The sequence below is a fragment of the Macaca thibetana genome, chromosome 12, assembly GCF_024542745.1.
Source record: "Macaca thibetana thibetana isolate TM-01 chromosome 12, ASM2454274v1, whole genome shotgun sequence".
NCBI lineage: Eukaryota > Metazoa > Chordata > Mammalia > Primates > Cercopithecidae > Macaca > Macaca thibetana.
Window position 1 is genome coordinate 32,602,407 of NC_065589.1, and position 23,829 is coordinate 32,626,235.

Here is a 23,829-nt window from a genome sequence, read left to right on the forward strand (position 1 = left end):
TTCTACTTTTGTTGAAAATTGTTAATGTTTTCATTCCTTCTCATTTCATCACAAAAATAATTGTTACAAGGTTTTATAAGAATGTAGCCAGTTTATGTCAAAATGTTTGGTATATTAGTTATTATAAATTGAAGCTATCTTTGTAATGGCTTTTTGTATTTAAGATCATTTTATCATACTTTTTGAGCAATTCAGAACTTCCTTATTGGATTCCAGTTAATGTAAGTGATAAACTTGTTTTCAAATTTCTAAATCATAAAATACATATAACAAAAACCTTACCATCTTAACCATTTTTTAGTGTATAGTTGTGTTATTAAATACATTCGTAATGTTATTCATGTGTCACTATCCATCTCCATAACTCTTTTTACCTTTTAGAACTGAAGCTCTGTACCCATTAAATAATAACTACCCACTTTCCTCTCTCCTCAACCCCTGGCAACTATGTCTGTCTCTTATGATTTTGACTATTTTAAGTACCTCATATAAGCAGAATCATAACAGTTTTTGTCTTTTTGTGGCTAGCTTATTTCACTAGCATAATGTTCTCAAGTTTCATAAATATTGTAGCATATATTAGAATTTCTTTCCTTTTTTAGATTAATAATTTATTGTATGTATATACCACATTTTGCTTATTCAGTCATCCGTTGATGGACACTTGGGTTGCTTCCAGTTTTTAGCTATTGTGAGTATGCTGTGAACATGGATATTAAAATATCTCTTTGAGACGCTGTTTTCTTTTTCTTTTTTTTTTTTTTTTTGAGACGGAGTCTTGCTCTGTAGCCCGGGCTGGAGTGCAGTGGCCGGATCTCAGCTCACTGCAAGCTCCGCCTCCCGGGTTTAGGCCATTCTCCTGCCTCAGCCTCCGGAGTAGCTGGGACTACAGGCGCCCGCCACCTCGCCCGGCTAGTTTTTTGTATTTTTAGTAGAGACGGGGTTTCACGGTGTTAGCCAGGATGGTCTCGATCTCCTGACCTCGTGATCCGCCCGTCTCGGCCTCCCAAAGTGCTGGGATTACAGGCTTGAGCCACCGCGCCCGGCTGAGACGCTTTCAATTCTTTGGGGTAAACACCCACAAGTGGAATTGCTGGATCATATGGTAACTCTATTTTTAATTTTTTTGTGAATCTACCATACTGTTTTTCACAGTGGCTAGACCAGTTAACATTTCCACCAGCAGTACACAAGGTTCAAATTTCTCCAGATTCTTGCTAACATTTATTTTCTGTTTATTTTATAGTAACCATCCTAATGAGTGTGAGATGGTATCTCATTTTACTTTTGATTTGCATTTGCCTAATGATTAGTGATGTTGAACATCATTTCATGTGTTACTGGCTTGGCTTTTGGATATCTTCTTTGGAGAAGTACTTATTCAAGTCCTTTGCCCATTTTTGAATGGGGTTGCTTGCTTGTTTATTTTCTTGTTGCGTTTTAATTCTATATGTATTGTGGATATTAATTTCTTATCAGATATATGATTTATAAATATTTTTGCTATTCTGTGTGTTGCTTTTTTTTTTTGAGGCAGAGTCTTGTTCTGTCACCCAGGATGGAGTACAGTAGTGTGATCACTGCTCACTGCAGCCTTGACCTCCCAGGCTCAAGCAATCCTTCCACCTCAGACTCCCAAGTAGCTGAGACTAGAGGCTCGTGCCACCATGACTGGCTAAGTTTTTGATTTTTTGTAGAGATGGGATCTCCCTCTGTTGCCCAGGCTGGTCTTGAACTCTAGACTCAAATGATCCCCGAACCTCGGCCTCTCAAAAAGTGCTGGTATAACAAATGTGAGCTCCTGTGCTCAGCCTTGTTCATTGCATTTTTACTCTGTTGATATTATCTTCTCCTGCCCAAATTTTCAAAAATTTTCTGAAGTCCCATTTGTCTACTTTTTCTTTTATTACCTGTGCCTTTGATGTCATATCTAAGAAATCATTGCTAAATCTAATGTCATGAAGCACTTACCCTATATTTCTTCTTAGGGTTTTATAGTTTTAGGTTTTACATTGAGGCCTTTGATCCGTTTTGTGTTAATTTTTGTGTATGGTGTTAGGTAAGGGTCCAGTTTCATTCGTTTTCATTCAGATATTCAGGTTTACCTGGTTGAAAAGACTGTTTTTCCATTGAATGGCCTTGGATTGGAACCTTTGTCAAAAAACATTTGACCATATATGTTAGGATTTATTTCCGGGTTGTCTATTCTATCCCATTGGGATATAGGTCTGTCTTTATGCCAGTACCACATGGGTTTTTTTGTTTTCGGTTTTTAATTTCTTTTCTTCTTTTTTTTTTTAAATAGAGACAGAGTTTCCCTATATTCAAGACCAGTCTGGTCTTGAACTCCTGGGTTCAAGCCATCCTCTCACCTCAGCCTCCTAAAGTACTAGGATTATAGGCATGAGCCACCATGCCTGGCCAGTATCACATTGTTTTGATTTCTGTAGTTTTGTAGTAATTTTTGAAATCAGGACATGTGAGTTTTCCAGATTTGTTATTTGTTTATATATATTTTTGAGATAGAGTCTCAGTATGTTGCCAAGGCTGGAGTGCAGTGGCATGACATCAGCTCACTGCAACCTCCACCTTCCAGGCTCAAGTGATTTTCATGCCTCAGCCTCCTGAGTAGCTGGGATTACAGGCATGCACCACCATACCCAGCTAATTTTTGTGTTTTTAGTAGAGACGGGATTTCGCCATGTTGGCCAGGCTAGTCTTGAACTCCTGGCCTCAAAGTGATCTGCCTGCCTCAGCATCCCAAAGTGCTGGGATTACAGGCGTGAGCCACCGAGCCCAACTCTAGATTTGTTTTGTTGTTGTTGTTGTTGTTGTTGTTGTTGTTTTGATGTTGTGTTGGCTTTGAGGTCTCATGAGATTTTGTATGACCTTTAGGATAAGTTTTTTCTGTCTATAAAAAGAGTTGTGGAGATTTAGATAGGGATGCACTGAAACTCTAGATTGCTTTGAGTAGTTTTGACATCTTAACAACATTAAGTCTTTCAATCCATGAATGTGGGTTGTGTTTCCATTTATTTATATCTTCTTTAATTTCTTTCAGCAATGTTTTGTAGTTTGTACAAGTCTGTCAACTCTTTGGTTATTTATTATATTCTGAAGTGTTTTATTATTTTTGATTCTCTTGTAAATATAATTGTTTTTGTGACTTTCTTTGCAGATTGTTCATTGTTAGTATATAGAAATGCACCTGACTTCTATGTCATGCCACTCACTCCTGACCTGTAAGGTTTCCCATTGAAAAGTCTGCTACCAGACATATTGGAGCTCCATTGTATATTGTTTCTTTTCTTGCTACTTTTTGAATCCTTTCTTTATTCCTTCCCTTTGGGAGTTTGATTATTAAAACTACTTGAGGTAGTTTTCTTTGGATTAAATTTTCTTGGCGCCTTATAACCTTCTTGTACTTGAATATTGATATCTTACTCTAGATTTGGGAAGTTCTTTGTTATTATCCATTTGAATATATTTTCTATGCTGATCTCTTTCTCTTCCTCCTCTTTAAGGCCAGTATCTTAGGTTTGCCCTTTTGAGGGTATTTTTTGGATCTGGTAAGTGTGCTTTATTATTTTTTATTCTTTTTTCCTTTGTCTCTTCTGACGGTATATTTTCACATATTCTGTCTTCAAGCTCACTAATTTTCTTCTTTTTGGTTAATCCTGTTGTTAAGAGACTCTATCTAGTGCGGTCTTCAGAATGTCAAGTGCATTTTTCAGCTCCAGAATTTCTGCTTGTTTCTTTTCAACTGTTTCAGTTTCTTTATTAAATTTATCTGATATAGGATTCTGAATTCCTTCTCGTGTTACCTTAGATTTCATTGAGCTTTCTCAAAACAGCTATTTTCAGTTCTCTGTCTGAAAGATCACATATCCCTGTCTCTCTGGCATTGGTCTTTGGTGCCCTATTTAGTCCATTTGATGAGGCCATGTGTTCCTGGGTGTTCTTTATACTCGTAGATGTTCATCTGTGTCTGGACATTGAAAAGTTAGGTATTTATTAGTCTTTGCAGTGTACACTAATTTGTACCAGTCCTTCTTGAGAATGCTTTCCAGATATTCAAACAGGCTTGGGTGTTGTGATCTAAGTCATTGGTCACTGCAGTCATATCCCCAACTTTAGTAACGCTGCATCTTTTGTAGACTCATAGAGGTACTACCTTAGTAGTCTCGGGTAAGATCCAAAAGCATTCTCTGGATTACCAGTCAGAGACTCTTGTTCTCTTCCCTTACTTTCCCCCAGGGAAACATAGTCTCACCCTCTGTACTGAGCTGCTTGGAGCTAGGAGAGGCATGACACAAGGACCACTGGGACTGCACAGGGTCAGATCCGAAGACAGCACAGCACTGGTCTCACCTGAGGCCCACAATGACCACTACCTGGCTATCGTCTGTGTCTCCTCAAGGCCCAAAGGTTCTACCATCAGCAGGTGGCAAATCCACTCAGGCTTCTGTCCTTCCCTTAAGGGTGGCAAGTTCTCCCCAGCCCCAGGTGGGTCTAGAGATGCCATCTTGGGCCTCCACCTGGTGCTGTATTCTACTGCAGCTGAATTGACACCCAAGTCACAAGACAAAGTCCTCCCTACCCTTCCTTCCTCTTTCCTCAAGGAGAGCAGTCCCTCCCCATGGCCACCACTGCCCCAGGGCCACAGCAAGTAGTGCCTCTCTATGGCCAGTGTTTACTAAAGGCCCAAGACTTCTTCATTCAGCTTTTGGTGAATGCTGCCAGTCCTGAGTCTCTCCCTTCAGGACAGTGGGTTCCCCTCTGGACCAGGGTAGGTCCAGAAATGCTTGGTGCTTTACCCCACTGTGGCCAAGCTGGTAACCAAGCTGACTTTTAGTTCTTACAAAGATGCTCTTTTATGTGGCTAGTGTTCAATTTGGTGTTCCTATGTTGGGAGGTAGTGGGGGTACAGTTGCTGGAGTCTTCTATTCAGCCATCTTGTTCTGCCTCCCCTCTCTCATGCTATTTTTATGGCAACATTTTTATTAGAATAGATTTAGGGGTAGATATTGGTATTAACAGGTGATTGGTAGAAGGAAAGGAGAGTTTTGGAAAGTTCTTGGGCATGTGCAGTTATCGCTTCATGCTAACTCATGGGTTGCATCAAGGCGGTGTTAATACGAAACATGCAGTGGAAATTTAGGCTGTGATGTCAGTAAGGTCATTCTGTGCAAACTCTTGGTTTTAACTGATTTTTGCCAGTTTATTCGTGTTCTCACAAGGTTAGAGAGTTTTGGCGTCTTAGTGGGTTATGTCTTTAATTATCTGCTATCCTACGAACTCAAGAATTTTTGCTAGTTATTGACTTCTTACTCTTTGGGTTATAGTTTGAGTTTCAGTATCTCAACAAGTTGTTTCTTTTCTTATCTGTTATCCTATAAACATAGGAATTTAGACTGGTTTTCTTAACTCTTTGTGGCATGGTTTCATAAATGTTTATAATTGTTTTATCTTGTTATACTGAGTCTTATTAATATATAATGTCCTTATCTCTTGTAACTTTTTTAAATTTAAAGTCTCTTTTGTCTGATATTGCGTATGATTTTAAAAAATCCACTTTCAACTTATTTGTGTCATTGGACTTAAGTTGAATCTCTTGTAGACAGTATAGAGTTGGATTCTGTGTTTTTATCTATTCTAATTTCTGTGTTTTGGGGAGTTTAATCCATTTACACTTAATGTAATTACTAAGAAGGATAGACTTTTGTCATTTTGCTATTTTCTATATATCTTATACCTTTTTTTGTTTTTCATTTCCTGAACTACTGTCTTCTGTTGTGTTTAGCTGATTTTTTTTGACCCTGAAATGTTTAAATTTCTTTCTTATTTCCTTTTGTATATATTTGGTAGATATTTTCTTTGTGGTTGCCCATGGGGATTATATTTAACCTCATAAAGTTATTACATTATAATTTTAATTTATTCCAGTTTAACTTTAGTAACATATAAAAACTCATTTCCTTTACAGCTTTGTTCCCACCTCTTTTGGTTATTGATGTCACAAAATTATATCCTTATACTAATGTGTCCCAAAGCATAAATTAATAATTATGTTAAATATATTAGTTTCTTAAATTATGTAGAAAACAAAATGTGGAGTTACAAACCAAAGTTACCACAAGCCTAGCTTTGGAACTAATATATATATTTTTAATGTACTAGTTATTTAAATCATGTAGACAGCAAGGAGTTACAAACTGTTGTTAACAATAATACTAGCTGTTATAATTATGCGTGTATTTAACTTCATTGAGATTTTTATTTCATCAACAGCTTTAAGTTACTATCTAGGTCTTTCATTTAACCTTGCAGGACTTCCTTAAGTATTTTCTGCAAAGTAGGTCTGGTGGTAAATGACTCCCTCAGCTTTTGTTTACTTGAGAGTGTCTTAATTTTTTTTTTACCTTTGAAGGATGATTTTCCCGAATATAATAGGATTTTGGGTTGGCCAGGATTTTTTTTGTTGTTGTTGTTATTTTGTTTTCTACTTTGAATATATTGACCTAACTGCCTTTGGACCTCCAAAGTTTATCATAAGAGGCTACTGATAGTATTATGGAGGATCCCTTGCCTGTGCTTCTCTCTTGCCGCTTTCAAGATTCTTTTTGTCATTTAATAGTTTGATTATAATGTTTCTTTGTAGTACTCTTTGGATTCACCTTATTTGGAGCTCATTCAGCTTCTGATATTTGTAATCATGTCTTTCATCATATTTGGGGAGTTTTTAGCCATAATTTCTTCAAATATTCTCTCTGCCTCTCTATTCTTTTTCTGGAACTCCTACATTTATATGTTGGGCCACTTATTAGTGTTCCACGTGTCCCTTACACTTTGCTCACTTTTCTTTAATCTGTTTTCTTTTTATGCTTTACACTTGATTATTTTTACTGTCCTGGCTTCAAGTTCATTGGTGTTTTTCCTGCCTGTTCACATTTGCCTTTGAATACCTCTAGTGAATTTTTCATTTCAGTTATTATACTTTTCAGCTCTAAAATTTCTGTTTGGTTTCCTTTCAGGTTTTCTATTTCCATACTGATGTTTGCATTTTGTTCATAACATCTTTTTCTTGACTTTTTTTACATCTTTTTTTTAGCCTTTTGAGCATCTTTAAAACAGTTGTTTTAAAGTCTTTGTCTAATAGGTCTTCCATCCTGTTTTCAGGGACAGTTTCTGTTTTTTTTTTTTCCTTTGAATGCTCCCTTTTTTACTGTTTCATTGTATGCTTTTTGTTTGTTTGTTTTTGAAAACTGCACATTTGAATCTAATAATGTGTTAACTCTGGAAATCAGATTCTTTCTTTTTCTGCAGGACTTTTAAAATCATTTTTGTTTATTATTTTGATTCTCTCTGTTGTTGTTGGTTGTTGGTGTGGCAAGAATAAGCCTGAAGGGTATAGTTAAAATCTCATTTTTTCTGAGCCTGCACCTTTTCTTGGAAATGCCCAGTTGCTTTCTAATTTTCCTCATTGATGCAGTTGTTTTAAAATGTCCTGCTTTTAATATCTGGCTCCCAAAAGGGGAAAAGAGAAAAATGAAGAGAAGATTTATTTTTTTTAAGGGTGCTGGCCCTTTAAATCCCCAGGAAGGCCTTCAGCCAGAGGAGGAGGGAATTGCAATAAAAGGAGGGAGGTACTACAACAATGGTTGTTTGCCTCTTTGTCTGTACCTCTGTGATCAAAGGTTACAATCAGTGATCAGAACACAGATCCCTAATCTTTGCAGAGCAGAGTCCTTTTCCCCTACCCTGGCTTATGCAGGCTGTATGTAGATTGCTTCCGAAATATATGAATGGCTGCCTGCCATGGGACTAGGAGTGGGGATGGGTAGCTGCTATTGTGCTAAGAGCTAAAATTGACTGCACGTTTACTGTCCAAACCTGCCCCTTGAACTTGCAAGTCTTCACTAAACTCCAGATTCTTGAAATAATGACATTAGACAGATTCTGCCAATGAGGTGGTGTCTAGGTGGGGAGACAGATTCCTGGTGCTTCCTGTTCCAACACATAGAAGTGATAAATATTTGTGGTGATGGATATGCTAATTACCCTGATCTGATCACTATGCATTATATGTATTGAAATATCATTATATATACCATAAATATGTACAATTATTATTTGTCAATTAAAAAATAAAGTAGAAAGAAATAAGAGACATGCATTGATAGGAGTTTTTGACATTTGGGTCTCTGGACACTTAAACTTTGTGTCTTTGTACATCTCAGAATATATTCATTTTACCCTCACTCTTAAATGGTATTTTAGTTTGGTGTTAAATTCTAGTTTGACAGTTATTTTCCTTTAGCACTTTAAAGATTTGTTTTATTGTTTTGTTTGATACTGAGGAGGAGTCTACTGTCAATGTGATTGTTTTTCTTTTTGGAGTACTGTCTTTTCTATCTGGTAACTTTTAAGATGTTCTTGTTTAGTTGATGTTCTACATCCTTACTAACAGGTATCAAAGGATTGTCTTTATGTGCTTGGTACTCAGAGTACACATTTTTAACTGTACAGTTCCCTGAATTTTGACAAATGTTTACTCTTGTAACCGTCACCATGATCATAATGTAGGACGTTTCTATAACCTTCAAAAATTTCACTCCTTCCTTTTTGCAGTCAATCTCTTTCCTTCAGGCTCTTTTCTCTGGCAACCACTAATCTGTTTTCTATTGCTATAGTTTTGCCTTTTCTAGAATTTCATATAAGTCAAATAGTAAAACATGTAATCTCTATTTTGCTCTTTCACTTAGCATAATGCTTGTGAGGTTCATCCGTGTTGCTGTATGCATAAGTAATTTTTTCTTTTTTATTGTTGAGCAGTATTCCATTGTAGGATTGTACTATATATAATTTGTTTATCTGTTTCCTAGGTCATGGGAATTTAGGTTGTTTTAGTTTTTGGCTATTATGAATAATGTTGCTGTATATATTCATGTATAAGTCTTTGTGTAGACATGTTTTTGTTTTTTTTTTCAGAGTCCACATTTGTTTGTTTTAATTTCTTTTATATTTTTGAGACAGGGCCTTGCTCTGTTGCCCAGGTTGGAGTGCAGTGGCATGATTACGGCTCACCGCAGCCTTGACCTCCCAGGCTCAAGCGATCCTCCCGCCTCAGCTTCCTGGGTAGCTGGGACTCCAAGAATGCACCACCGCAGCTGGCTAATTTTTGTATTTTTGGTGGGGATGGGGTTTCGCCACGTTGCCCAGGCTGGTCTCGAACTCCTGGGCTCAAGCTATCCACCTGCCTCAGGCTCTTAAATTGCTGGGATTACAGGTATGAGCCACTGCAGCCAGCCCAGAGTGCATGTTTAGTCCAAGGTGTTACATCTTTCTTCAATTCTAGCATATTCTCTGCTACTATCATCCAAATAATGCATGTTTGTCAATTTTTTTCTCTTCCATTTTTGTGAAATTCTCATAGGTTGAGAGGTTCAAACAAATTTTTCATGTCTCTTAACCACTCTTTAATGTTTTAATCTCATTTGTCTCTCTGTACCACAAGGAATTCTTTACTGTCTTTTAATTTGCTAATTCTGTCTTTGACCATATTCTGCTTAGACTTTGTCCTGTATATTGGCTTTTATATTGGCTTTTACTTTGTGATAATGCTTTTTATTGATAATTTTTAATTAGGTCGTTTTCAAACCTGTTTAAAAACATGAATGAAAAGGAATAGGTTTCTAGAAATTCAAGACCTTATGAAATTAGCAAAACTGCCTCTCTCTGCACTTTATATGATAAGAGATAGGATTGAGAAAACCTTTGAATAATAAAGGACAAAAGTGATTTGGAGCTAAAGATCTAACTAAGGATACCATTTTCTGCAAAACCTTTGAGCTGGATAAAATTACACTTAGGGCAGTGGAGGAAGATTAAGAATGTGGATTTTCCATCAGAACTTAATAGCTTACGAGACCCCCCACAAGGAGGCAGAGAAAGAGGGACAGGAGGAAGGAATATATAGGTAGGTACAGGAGTTAGAGGGTGAAAGAAATATCCTTTGAGAATGCATCAGAGAACTGTGGGTGTGATTGTCAGTACATGGAACTGCCTGAAAACAGATAGATGGGAAGCCTTCTGAGTTTCTGAGTGAGTTGTACCAAAGAAATTATAAGCTTGACCTATAAAAAGCATTTTACTGGCCAAGACTTAAACCAGTCCTTAGGATGCCAACCTTCTATGAACAAGAAGCAGGCTAAGAGCTTTGCAGTTCCTAAAGAAGTCATAAACATTTACTGATATTGCCAAGGAAGGTAATATAAAAGAAAGAAACTTTATATTTATATTTTTATTACCAATATAAATTTTAAATTTATATTACCAAGGAAGGTAATATAAAAGAAAGAAGCCGGCTGATTCAGGAGCCATAGAAAACAGTGGATGGAAAGAACCCTTTAATAGGAAGCACAAATCAGGGCCTAATTAAGCCATGCCCCTAGGGTAATGGCTTGCCATTACAATATTGGTCCAGCAGAGTGTTAACATTAATATAGACCAATAGCTGACATATATTTTTTATTCTTTACATTTCCAAGTGGGAATGTTCATTGTGGTCTGTTTTCCCAAAGAATCAATAATACAAATGAGTTCTTATGCATTCTAAATATTGCTAAATATTTATTTGTAACTTTGTTTTTGTGGGAAACAGTATTCTATATGGTCATACTGTAGACATCCTGGAGTTAATCTAATATTGAAGGTTGATAGGGATAGACCTTGAAAGAAAAAGCTGAGAAGGGAAGGGATCAGAGCCCTTGAACCATGTAGTTTGCCTAGCCCCACGTCGGGGTCTGCACGTCCACAAAGATTAATAAATTTTAGGCTCTATCTATCATGAGTTTATATTCTGGTAAGGGAGATAAAACATAATCGTTTCAGTATATGTAATATATTCAGTAATACCTGTTTTTTTTTAAAAAAAAATTATACTTCAAGTAGAATACATGTTTTTATAAGATATTTGGAGTGCCATAGAGAGAATACTTATGGGTAAGAGGGTCAGAGAAAACATTAAGAGAAGAAAGTGACATCTCAGTATGACTTTGGGGGATGAATAGTAATTTTTTGATGAATCAGTGGAACTAGAGAAAGGCGTTTTTTATAGGTTTGAAGGTGTGAAACAACATGATCATTTTCAGGAATTACAAAGTAGTATGGTATTTAAAGGAGCAGAAAGTATGTGTTATACGAGAAGAGGAAAAGAAGCTAGGAAGTGATGAAGTATGTTTAACACCTTGTAGGAATTAGTGGTGTGGCATCTGTAGGAAGGTAGAAGAAGGACAGACATAAAACCTTAGGCTTACTAGTTCTGTGAGATTTGAGGGAACCACATTCACTAAGTGTTTCCTGATGAAAGTTTCATGTTACATTAGTTACTTTTTCTCATTGTTCACTGTTATCTTTACAGGAGCCTTCAGTTTTTGAAAGCCTTCCCAGTCCTTTCAAGATCACCACATAATCTCTCTTCTTTGATCGGTTTCCTTAAAGGATATAATTTCACACATGTATTTTATAGCAAATAGAGTTCTAAGAATGAGTCCGGTGTAAAACAGTTTAGGTATTTCCAAGAAAGTGGGTTTGCAGTTAAATTAATGAATAAGATTTGTATTTCAATCTAGACAATCTGATTCATAATCCTTTAACTTGAGAAAGGATATTTTAATATTCTCTATTTTCTAAGCAGTACTGTATACTTCTTGGTTAAATTCTTTTAAAAGTTTCATTGCATGTTTATATAACATCTACTAGAATAAATTGTTTTAAGGAAAGCCGTCTAAACTTCCCTGTAATAATTTATATGGCCTTACCTTTTTCTTAATTCAGGATAAATGTGTATCTGGCCCTTTGTTCCCTTAATAATAGCATTATGTATATTTTATGGAAAATGCCACAAAATTATGCTATTAGAATACAATGTTTTGGTTATTTTAGTAGTTTCTCATTACATTTATTAGGAATTAAAGTATTTAGTTGTTTATTTATATGCAGCTTAGTTGAGAAGTTATTATGTAAGAAAAACATCACTTTCCTTGCTCTTACAGCTTCTTGAGTTATTGTAAGAAAAAAATTGAGAAGGATGGCCAGTACTGTCTTGAAACAGAACTTTCTGTTTAATGTATTTTAAATGTAAAAAAAAAAAAATTGTTCTCAGTTAAATTAGAGATAAAGGGAAATGAAAGAGATTGAGGGATGCTGTTTTGTAAATATCCTGTTTAAATAAGTGCTAGTTTGTGCCTTAAGTCAGAAAACACATCATTTGCCCCTTTACCATTCTTCATATGGTCTAAACTCTGCTTAAATTTTTAGAGAAGAAAGCAGTTATTAGCAACATCCTTTGGTGGTTCTTGTGACAGCTTTGTCAACATATTACAGATTCCTGTATTTCCTCTTCTCCTCGCTTCAAACTTTCTAATAACACAACAGATTCTTCTCACACTCAGAAAAAAATTGAAATATTTTTCTTGGGAGAACACTGGCTATATCAAATGGTTTGTCTCTTAGATTTATTTTGTTAACCTGCAGTAGGGCCTTCCACATTTTAAATTGTACCTTTTGTGTGTTTCAAATTTTTTATTTAAAGTTTTACTTAAAATTAACTTTGGTGAATTTTTGTGAATAATAGAGATGTTGCTGAAGTAGTTTTTTTTTCACACAGTATTTTCTCTGTGAAGACCCTGCGTTGTCAAGAGTTGTCTTCTCAGAAACAGTTGATTGGCTTTCATTTTATGCTAGAGTTTTCACTTGTTTCAGTTGTTGTAATTCATTTTTCTAAAAATATTTCATATCTTTCTTATCTATGTTGTTTTGTGTATGAGAATATCATTTTACTGATTTTAAGAACAGAAACTCTCTGCTGTGTCCCCAGAGGATTAAATATTCAACCCTTTCCTCTCCATTCTTGGCAGTGGCGGATCAGAATGGGCCACTCTCCTCACACTCCAAGAGTTTTGTGCAGGGTAGTAGTTTATGGGGGAAGAAGCAGATTATGAAGTTGACTATGAAGGTCTCTCTGGTTGAATTCTAATTTTTTTTTTTTAAAACAGAGTCTCTGTCACCCAGGCTGGAGTGCAGTGGTGCGATCTTGGCTCACTGCAACCTCTGCCTCCTGGGTTCAAGCAATTCTTTTGCCTCAGTCTCCCAAGTAGCTGGGACCAAACGCATGTGCCATGATGCCCGGCTAATTTTTGTACTTTTAGTAGAGACAGGATTTTGCTATGTTGGCCAGGCTGGTGTTGAACTCCTGGCCTCAAGTGATCCACCTGCCTCAGCCTCCCAAAGTGCTAGGATTACAGGCGTAAACCACCACGCCCTGCCTCCCTGGTTGAATTTTAAAAATAAAGTTCTTTATTAAACTAACTATAGCAGGCTTTCTACTTATAGAAAGGTAGTATTCTAAAGGTTTGGAAATAGAACTTTGAAATTCAGAATAGAATTTTCCCATAGATGCAGATTTATAAATATGGATTATGAAATCAGACTAATGTGTACAGACTGAAATCAGACTAATCTATACAGACTGGCCCATAATATAAACTGGAATCAAACCAAAGACAATTGAAGTTAAATTGATAAGGTGGAAACTTGTGTTTCTTTTACATGCAGGTACTTATGAAGAAACCTAGTGAGAGACTTGTAGGAATTTTGAATGGATACTCTGAAGAGTTTTTCAGATTGATGATACCATATCTATTATATCTAATTTAATTTTTAAAATACCAAACGAAATAAGAACTTTTGAGCATGTTTCTTCAGATTTCTTGACACCCATATTTGTTCATTCTAAGAAAACAGTAATTGGGATCGAGTGGATCCCCTTCTCCTTGGAAAAGTCAGCATGTTAGCACTATTCAAAATACAGATTTTTTAAAAAGTGCATTTAGTACTTTTACAGAAAATGTTGCTACAAAATAATAAAATACACGTATAATACCATAACTGAGTATGTGCATTCTAAAGTTATATATTCTGTAAATTATGTAGTGCAAACTAAAACTCATATATAACACATTATTACCTATAGGCAATTTCCATCTTATAAATAAGACTTACGCATGATATAGATGGCCCACAGCAATCATTTAATTCATTCCATTTTTGAAATAATGAACACTAATATTAATATGTTAGTTATTTTTTATTACAAGAATATAGTATTTTAGCCACATTAAGAGTATAATACTTTTCCAACTAGCCTATAGGAATTTATTAGCATTTTTCTAATATGTAATATATATTTGAAAAATACATATTATATATTATATTTCAAATATATATTATATTATTTTTCAAATATATATTATATATTATATATGTAAAACCTGTGTGTCTATATAATATATAATATATGTAATATCAGTATATATATAACAATATCTGTGTATGTTTAATATCTATTATACAGTATATATTACTGTATTATTTTCAGGAGGAAGGGTGGTAGAAGGGATAGGAAGGAAAGAAATTTTACAATGAGAACTATGAAACCATTAAGATCATTCCTTTGCACTCCTTTTTTCTCTTTCTCTGTTGTCTCCATTGCCTCTGAGGAACCTAAAGTTGAGAACAGTTGGAGTGAGGAAGCTGGGGAATGGAGGAGAAAGCCGAGCAAACCAGTTGAGGAATAAGTATGTTTGTGAGTAGGAGGCAGGGAGTACAGAGACAACTTAATCCCTATTCATTCCCCTAGTTCCTTACATTTGAGAATATACCCCATCAAAGTTGAAAGCTTGTGTCTTTATTATTAACACAGATATCCTGAAAGCAGTGGGAACTTTGGCCTAGAGAGTACTCTTTCTCAGTGGTGCAATCCTATCCCTGGTTGCTCAGGCTGACAGCAACAGGGGCAGGGCTCCTTAGGGTGCTCTGAAAGGAGTTAGGATAGAGTTAGATTGTTGTTTGGATGTTTGTAAATTTGGTATTTTAATTTATAAAATTGGGAGTGCTCAAATGTAAAGCACAAATAGAAATGCTAGTGACCAAAATATCAGAAGATTCTATCAGGAAATATTCTGATTTCAATCTGAAATGTCCATATTCTGTGTATAATATGCCTTTAATTTTATTTTAATGTCATGCTTTTAATGCCAATAATTAAAACCAATTAGAAAAAAACTGCATGTATTTAAGTTAAGAAAATATTTTACAAGTCCAGCCTATCAGCTATATATGTTATTTTAGCTGCACATGTTTTAAACCAGCCAGTTCTTTACAGAGTTAAACTATACTTTCAAGTTTATATTTTCTGAATTCCAAGGGTTAAGAGGAAGCATAGATTCAAGTGCATTGTAGCATTAAAGGTGGTTTAATAATCAGTTTGTTTTCATTTCAACTTTCTCATTGTTTTTTGTCTAGGGGATAGTGGTCCTAGAAGAATGTCAGCTTCCAAAAGACATTTTGAAAAAACAAATGCAATTTGCAGACCAAGCAGCTTCACTAAACATTCTAGGGAATCCTCAGGTTCCCCAAGAGTGTCAAGATCCTGTACCGGAACAAGATTTTGAAATGTCACCAAGCAGCCCTACTTTACTTCTTCGAAACATCGAAAAACAGGTAAAGTCAAAGTAAGGATATCAGTGGTATGAAATAACTTTTCATCGATTTTATAAACTATTCAAATAAACATCATTATATGTGTATCTTCCTGGCATATGGGTTATTAAACTAGGCCATTTGGCATTAAATACAATTAAAATATTTGCCATATGACTGGTTTCCATTATAATACCAATATAATTAAATTTATTTAAATATGATATGTAAAGTAATGGTATTGTTATGGCCATAGGATTATTATTTTTACAGGGATTGGAAAATCTTTTTTCTGACAAAATTGTTTATCATTGGATTTTTTTCAAGGAGAGAGAACAGTGGTACCAGTTAATATGTCTTAATTGGTGTTTGACTAATTTATTGATCAAGATTTTTAGTGAAAGGTAATATTGGAATATGTATTTCTTCATAAAAAATGATTATGTAAATGTAAAGTCGAAAAAGCTCCTAACAATTACTTTGATTCCAAAGCCTTCCTTGATATTTAAATTCTATTGTGGATATCTCTACAAGCTTAATTATTCTGGCCAGTATATCCTATATCTGTCCTTGGAAATTGAACAATTTATTTTGATTTAGACTTTAGTGGCTCTTAAACAAACTCGGTTTCTAGGACTTTTTTACTTTAAAGCTGAGCCATTCTTCACCATAGTTGCATCATTACATTGTTTCTCTGGGAAATGATATAGATTCATGCCTGCCTGCATCTAATTTTCCTGAGTTTTTCTGACATACCAGGAAATAACTAAATACAGGTTACTGTATTGTTCCTGGTAAACCAAAATATGGTATAATTTCTTCTGCCCTGTATTTGTTAAATTTATAATTGCCCAGAGTTTTTCTTAATTGGAATGTATAATCAAGGCACTTATGAATATTTTGTAATTTAGAAAGCTGTTTGGTAATTATCTGATGTCAAATTAGAATGCACTTGACCATATAGGCAGTGATTTAAATTAGTTTTTGTTATATTTCTATATTCCCACTTTCCTCTTTCTTTTCCCTCCCCTCATTCAATAGGATCAAGTTGTTTTGATCCTAGTTCAGTTTGATCCTAGTTGTTTCACATTCTAGAGTAATTTATTTGCTTAGTCAAATCTACTTTCACCATCTTTAGGTCACTACTTATTCATTGGAAATTCATTGGAAATTGTAATCTGATTAAATTAATTCTAAGATATTTTCATTTCTAAAAGATTTCTTGTACTTTTTCCTTTCTCCTTGGTATCCCCAGTTTTCTTAGGTTGGACCTGAGATGACATCAGAACTGCCTAATTTGCGGATCCTAGTTCAGAATGAAATTGTGGAGCCCTTTGTTAAAAAGTTATGAATTTAAAGACAGTGACAGTAGAGCACTAAGCAATCATAGCCCCCATCTGCGCTTAGCCTGGTGCACAGGTTGCATGCCCATGAAGCTGGCCCTGGGTAGCATTTTAGGTCTCATTGCTGATGAACTATCAGGGGGCTTTGATAGTATAGGGAACCAAGAGTTGTGAGAGCAGTAATGGCTCCATGTAAGGAGAGCAGAAGAAAAAGATTCAGAAAGGGCAGCAGCAATTACTTGTAGAGGTTGTTAATAAATTGCCTATGAACAAGTCATTTGTTCTTGAAATGTGGTAATAATGATTTTTATAGGCCAAGTTTTAAAAGCTTAAGTTGTTTTTAAATACTTGTTGGCCAGGCATGGTAGCTCATGCCTGTAATCCCAGCACTTTGGGAGGCCAAGGTGGGCAGATCACTTGAACCCAAGAGTTTGAGACCAGGCTGGGCAACACAGGGAGACCCCGTCTCTACCAAAAATATGAAAATTAGCTGGCCTTGGTGGCACACACCTGTAGTCCCAGCTACTCAGAAGGCTGAGGTAGAAGGATCACTTAAGCCCAGGTGGCAGAGATTGCAGTAAGCCAGATGGCACCACTGCACTCTAACCTGGACGACAGAACTAGACACTATCTGAAACAAACAAAAAAACTTGTTGCAGAAGATAGTCTAGGAGTGAGTTAAGTGGTAGGGATAGCAAGCCCATTTTTATGCATGGTTTTCTTAGGATAATCTACTGATATATAACTGTTCACTCATAATCTTTCAACTTGACTAAAGTAGTTTTGTTAGAGTTGGAAGTTAACATATAAAGGCAATATTGAGTTGTAGACTATCATTTAAAAAATAACTTATTGATTCATAGTATTAATACATGCTCTCATTGTTAGATAATATATAGTTCATAAATTGAAAAGTATTAATACCTTATTTTTAGTACTTTAGGTCAGCTGTTCGCAGCATTTTTGACATGAGGGACTGGTTTTGTGGAAGACAGCTTTTCCACAGGGTGGGGGTGGGGGGATGGTTTTGAGATGAAACTGTTCCGCCTCAGATCATCAGGCATTAGAGTCTTATAAGGAGCAGCAACCTAGATCCCTTGCACGTGGATTTCACAGTATGGTTCGAGCTCCTATGAGAATCTAATGCTGTGGGTGGTCTGACAGGAGGCGGAGCTCAGGTGGTAATTCTTGCTGGCCTTCTGCCCACCTCCTGCTCCGCAGCCTGGTTTCTAACAGGCCATGGACAGGTACCCATCAGTAGCCCGGGGGTTGGGGACTTCTGCTTTAGGTGATTTAAAATGAATTTGCTACTGGTGTATTTACATTATAAATCTTGTTAAGAGTAGCTAGTGTTTTAACTTACAGTTGATTAGTTTTTGTTTTCAGAGTTCAAATTATGCTTCTCTTAATTTTACTTTTCTCATTCACATTTTCTCTGTGACTTTTCTATTCCCTGTATTCCCCATATGACTCAGGTATGCGAGATTTTATTGGGCCAGAGTAGGCTGATTCTTAGGGTAAAGATAGGGATTGTAATTTCCCCCTTCCTGGCCCATTATTCACATATATCCAACTAGCGACTTCCAGTGGCTTAAAAGATTTTAGATGATGTTTTTTGGAGGTGGAACAATCACAGGAGTGTTTTAGTGTTTCCAGTCAGAAGATATGAGATACTTCAGAATTTATTTGCATGACTAAACTAATGATTACTTGCTAAATGGATGAAGAATCCATTTCTATTGGTGATTTTAAAAATGAGCTTTAATCTAAAAACTGAGTAATAATTTTTAAAATGACATCATTAGGTGCATATTATCTTGAAAATAAATGATGAAAACATTTCAAGGTCTTTCTCATGAAAGACTTTTTGAAGGGATGAAATATTAGTCTTTATTATATTATTTAGTCTCATTTCTAATAGCATGTTATTAGTTTCATACAAATGATGCATTCTAAACTAATTATTCCATATACCCCTTTATTTCACAATAGAGTATCTTGCAGTATTGAAAATGTTGAACTACGTCTGTATGTTTTAAAAAGTTAGTCACACTATATTAAGTAGGAAAACTAGGTTTTAAAAAATTGATGTAGCCTGATTTAATTAAAATTATATGTGTGCATGTTGAATGTACACTCATGTTTACATATACTCAGGAAACTTAGTCTGGAGGGAGAAATATATACCTAAATGTTAGCTCTGGTTTTCTCTTTGAAGTATGATTACAGATGACTCTCTTTTCATTTTTAAAATGTCTGTATATTTTCCACTTCTTCTATGATGAATTACGGGTGTAATGAAAATAGTTGTCATTCTTTTGTAGAAATGTACTATTCCTTTTTATGTGGCCTTTGCTTATTATAATTGTGATTGTTTGAGAATAATATTTATGCATATTATAATAATTTAATATTTATTGCATATATTTAAATTTGGGACAAATGTCAGTGAAATCTTAGGTGCTAAAAAAAAAAACCCTGATATTTTTGAATTAGGAAAAATATTGAGAAACAGTGTGCTGTTAGATTTAGGCCTGAATTTGAATCCTAGTTCTGTTTCATACCAACTTTATAGCCCTTGATCAAGCTACTTAATCTTTTTTTCTTTGCTAGAATTTACTCATCTGTACAGGTATTAATAATAGTGATGTCAATACCTCTAATACTATCTTCTTTGCTGGTTAGTTGTAAAGATTAGAAATATTCTATGTATGGTGCCTGATATAATGCCTGGCACATAGTAGGCACTTAATAAATTGTATCTGTGATTTTTAATTATTAATTTTCCTGCCTCAAGGGAAATATTATATAAAGGCTGTTAGCTGGGTTCAAATGTGTTAGATGATGGGATGGGTAGATGAAGGAACTATAATAAAAAAAGGATATGGAAAAGAATGTATAATTAAAGTATAGATTTATTTGTAATAAATGGAAAAATCAGTTGTATAAATTGTCTATCTAATAAAATGTTTACTGAAATAAAAACACGTGTCATGAGACGTTAAGCATTAATTGGCACTATACATGTGAGCTTTAACTCACATTTTTTGCTTAGCAGTAGTAAAAGGTTGACTGTTTCCTTGCAGAGTGCACAGTTGACTGAGATCATCAACAGTTTGATTGCCCCTCTCAACTTGTCCCCAACTTCATCACCCCTCTCTTCCAAATCCTGTAGCCATAAATGTCTGGCTAATGGCATTTGCAGGAGGTAGGTATCAATGGGATAGCTTAGCTTTTAAATTTGACTTTGCCTGTTTCATCTTATTTTGATTTTGTTTTGACATTTTAAGTATTATAGTTACTTTTTTTAATACATTAGGGACTACTAGAGTACAATCAGTATACCATGGATACATTTTTTGATAATATTAAATTTACACAATTAAGGTAATGATAAATCTAGGAATGAGGGAGAAAGATTTCCGGGAAGTTTCATAATGTTTCTTAAAAAAAGAATAGCAGTGATAACATTTGCTATAGAAGTACTGCCTTATTTACGATACCTTCCATTTTGTAGCTTTGGTATTCTTGAGCTCCATGCTGTCCTTGCAATGCATTTTGAAGAGAAAAGACCCTAGATATAATTTAGGCACAGAAGATTGGTAGCTGTCACCCATTAGATTCAGCTTAAGTTTTAATCATTTTGTATTTTAGCTTTATATAAGGTAAATTTTTATCTGACTATAATTAATAACTCCGATAATTATTAGCAATTTATCTGTGTTATATTAGCAAAAATTTATATTCTATGAATCCTAATCCTTTTTTGGGAACAGCATTTGCTCTACTTTATTTTGTTTCCTTTTCTCTTAGAACTTTTCCTTTTGAAGATAAAATTAGAAGACATACTAATAGAATATCATTTTATGTGTGCGTTGTCTAATTTTTTTCAGGTAAAATTGGAATGTTGGCTTCTTTGCCTTAATTACCATAGACAACTAAGTATAATTTTATATTGGGAAATATTTGTATTAAAATTATATAATTTATTATTTTAATAACTTTCTAATATAGCATAAAATGAAAATTTATACCATGGTGAAAATTATGCTAAGTAGCCATCAAATTCTTTGTGAGATTAGTGGATATAAACAAAGTCTTAAAATAAAAAGCTGAGGTGGGCAGATTACGTGAGCTCAGGAGTTCGAGATCAGCCTGGCCAATGTGGAGAAACCCCGTCTCTATAAAAATACAAAAAATTAGCCAGGTGTGGTGGTGCGCTCCTGTAGTTCCAGCTACTCAAGAGCCTGAGGCACAAGAATCACTGGAACCTGGGAGATGGAGGCTGCAGTGAGCCAAGATCGCGCCACTGCACTCCAGCCTGGGTGACAGAGCAAGACTCTGTTTCCAAAAAATAAATAAATAAATAATAATAAATAAAAAGCTAACGTTTGATTTTTATTTCCAATTGGTTATTTTGAACATCTAATCTTTAATTTACTGTTTTATTTATATTGAGTTATGTATCCATTGTTCTATCGTGGGAACAGTTCTATTGGTTTTGCTTTATTTTTTCTCGACTTTATATTCATTCCTCATATCAATGATAAAACATGTTGAAAGTAAAGATTCTGTCATGTAGTATGGGATAACTATGATATTTTCATTTATGAGAACATATCCTAATTAGGAAAGTCAGAATGTATGTGAATGAATTTTAAGCTGACCCATAAAACACATCAAATTGGTGTGTAAGCATTGTGATTTGGGGCTAATCCCATTTTAGATAATACTTTGTTTACCTAATCAAGTAGTACACAGTTGCACACATAGTTACATGTGTGTGTTCATGTGTTTGTGAATTTTCATTTTAATATACTTGCCTGTATTTCTGGTCATTCATTTGCAGAACATTGATTGCATAACTATTTATTGTATGCCACATAGTCAAAGTCCTAGGGACACAAATATGAAGACAGAAATCTTCACTTGTAAATAACTCAGTCTGGTTGGTGAAACATGTAACTACTTAATAAAATACTATGTAATAAAAATGGAATTGTGTGTAGTTGTTTGAATACTGGCTTTTAATAACTGTTACACTTGAAAAAGATACCTCATAAAGATATGTAGATCCAAATGAAAGAAATGGAAAATTGGCCATGCTTACTAAATTACGTTTTTTTAATTCTGTCTACTAGTAGTTCAAAGGTTTTTGTTGAAATCAGCTACTGAATACTGTCTTTCCTCATGTCAATTAGTTGTTGCTGCAGACTAATTGAAAAGATTTGCTTTCAAAAGTTTTAACAAGTTCAGAACCTATGAAAATGTTTTGATAGATTTAAAAGCAGATAAAAATTTTGTTTTTCATATTTCTGAAGTGTGCTGATATGTTTTAATTAATGACATTTTTGGCAACAATGAACTCTTTTTAAAATAGTTGCTACATAATGTGTATTTCAAAAAGCATTTATTTTCTCATTTTTTGTCAAAATATCATATTTTCCTTGCAGGAAAGGTATTTATTTTCTAACATTTTCTCGATAATGTAATACTTTATCTACTTTTTATCAAAGAGAGAGTGATCAAATTTAGAACAATTGATAGTTATCTAAAATGCATAGTTTATCTTTAAGTTTAATAGTTCTTTGTAAATGCTTTGTTACCAGATAACCAGCAAACTACCATGTAAAACAAAAGATTTTGGGGGATACTCCTGACTCCTGATTTCATTAAAATGTTTTGTAAAGATGCCATAAATTGTGATAATATGTATAAAAAAAGTCTATAAATCTATTTAACCAGAAACATAGAAACTAGACTATATTGCAGATAAGAAGAAGAATAACACTGAAGGAAAAGTAGCAAATTTTGAGGAAACATGGTCTATTGTTTCATATGCCAAAGAGAGTACTGAAAATATCTGTTGGTTTTTTCAGTAATGAGTTGAGACTTTGGCAAGAGAGACTTTGACAAGAGCAGGATGGAGAAAGAGGTAAGAATGAATTAATAAGAGAATTGGAGAAGAAGTGGAGAGAGGGAGTCAAGATTACCCTTCAAGGCCACTGATTTTAAAGGCCATGATAAAAGGGACATACAAAGTCACAGAAAATATTTTTGTTTTTAAGATGGAGGAAATTTAAGCATCTTTATTAAAATAAAGGAAAAGGAAGGAGCCACAGGTGAGAAATGTAGAAACACCTTATCACAAAGTTATGGAGGGATCTTATTACAGAAAATATGCCTGTTCTTTAAAAGTAGTGTGAAATAGATTAAGATAGGTGTGGATGCATTTGTTTCTAAGGTAATAATAGAGTAGTTAAGAGTGGTAAAGGGAGCCTGAGGAGCTTTGACAAGCAAAACATTTTTCCTTTTCCCTTCTTCCTTCTCATTTTCCCTCCCCTCCTCTCCTGTCCCCTTCTTTATTTTTGGAGCCTGAGTAACCACCCCTAGGAAAGGGTGTTAGTGGTTTATAAGAAGTTTTTTTTTTTTTAATCCCTTAACTATAAATATGTTTATAATGAAAAGTACTTAATTGATGCTTATACAACTAGTTAAGAATTCAACTTTTAAAATATTCTCTAATTGAACTTTTTATAAAATAAATACATAGTAGTGAAATTCTACAAATCTAAGTTTTTAAATATTACTCATGTTTGAGAATATTACTATAGATTTTTAAAATTAATTGGAGATACAATTTTATATTATAGCATTATATGAAATAGCTTTGATTCAAAGATATCTGGATTGAAGTAATGTGAAATGTATCTCTATGAGCCTTTTGACACTGGGAGTAGAATATCAAATGAGGCCTAATTTTATTTCTTATGTCTTGCTATTTTTCAATACCTTTGTTATTTTTCCTTCACATAGTTCTATATGAAGAAAACATCTTTCAGATTCAAATGTTTATATGAGTAAGGGCTTAGTCTATTTAATGGTATTTCAGACTTGACAGTTAAAACACAAAGCACTTTCTGAAGACGTCCTTGTTAAGCAT

At 34.5% G+C, this 23,829-nt stretch overlaps 1 protein-coding gene across 6 annotated transcripts in view; it reads left to right on the forward strand.

Moving 5' to 3' along the window:
- The window catches only part of KANSL1L (KAT8 regulatory NSL complex subunit 1 like), a 139,078-nt gene that overhangs the window by 42,669 nt on the left and 72,580 nt on the right, over positions 1–23,829 (forward strand). For all 6 annotated transcript variants that reach the window (XM_050751405.1, XM_050751407.1, XM_050751410.1 and 3 more), the window contains exons 4-5: positions 15,367–15,564; positions 19,973–20,094. In XM_050751405.1, coding sequence (XP_050607362.1) covers positions 15,367–15,564; positions 19,973–20,094 — 320 coding nt within the window. The remainder of the gene's footprint in view (positions 1–15,366; positions 15,565–19,972; positions 20,095–23,829) is intronic.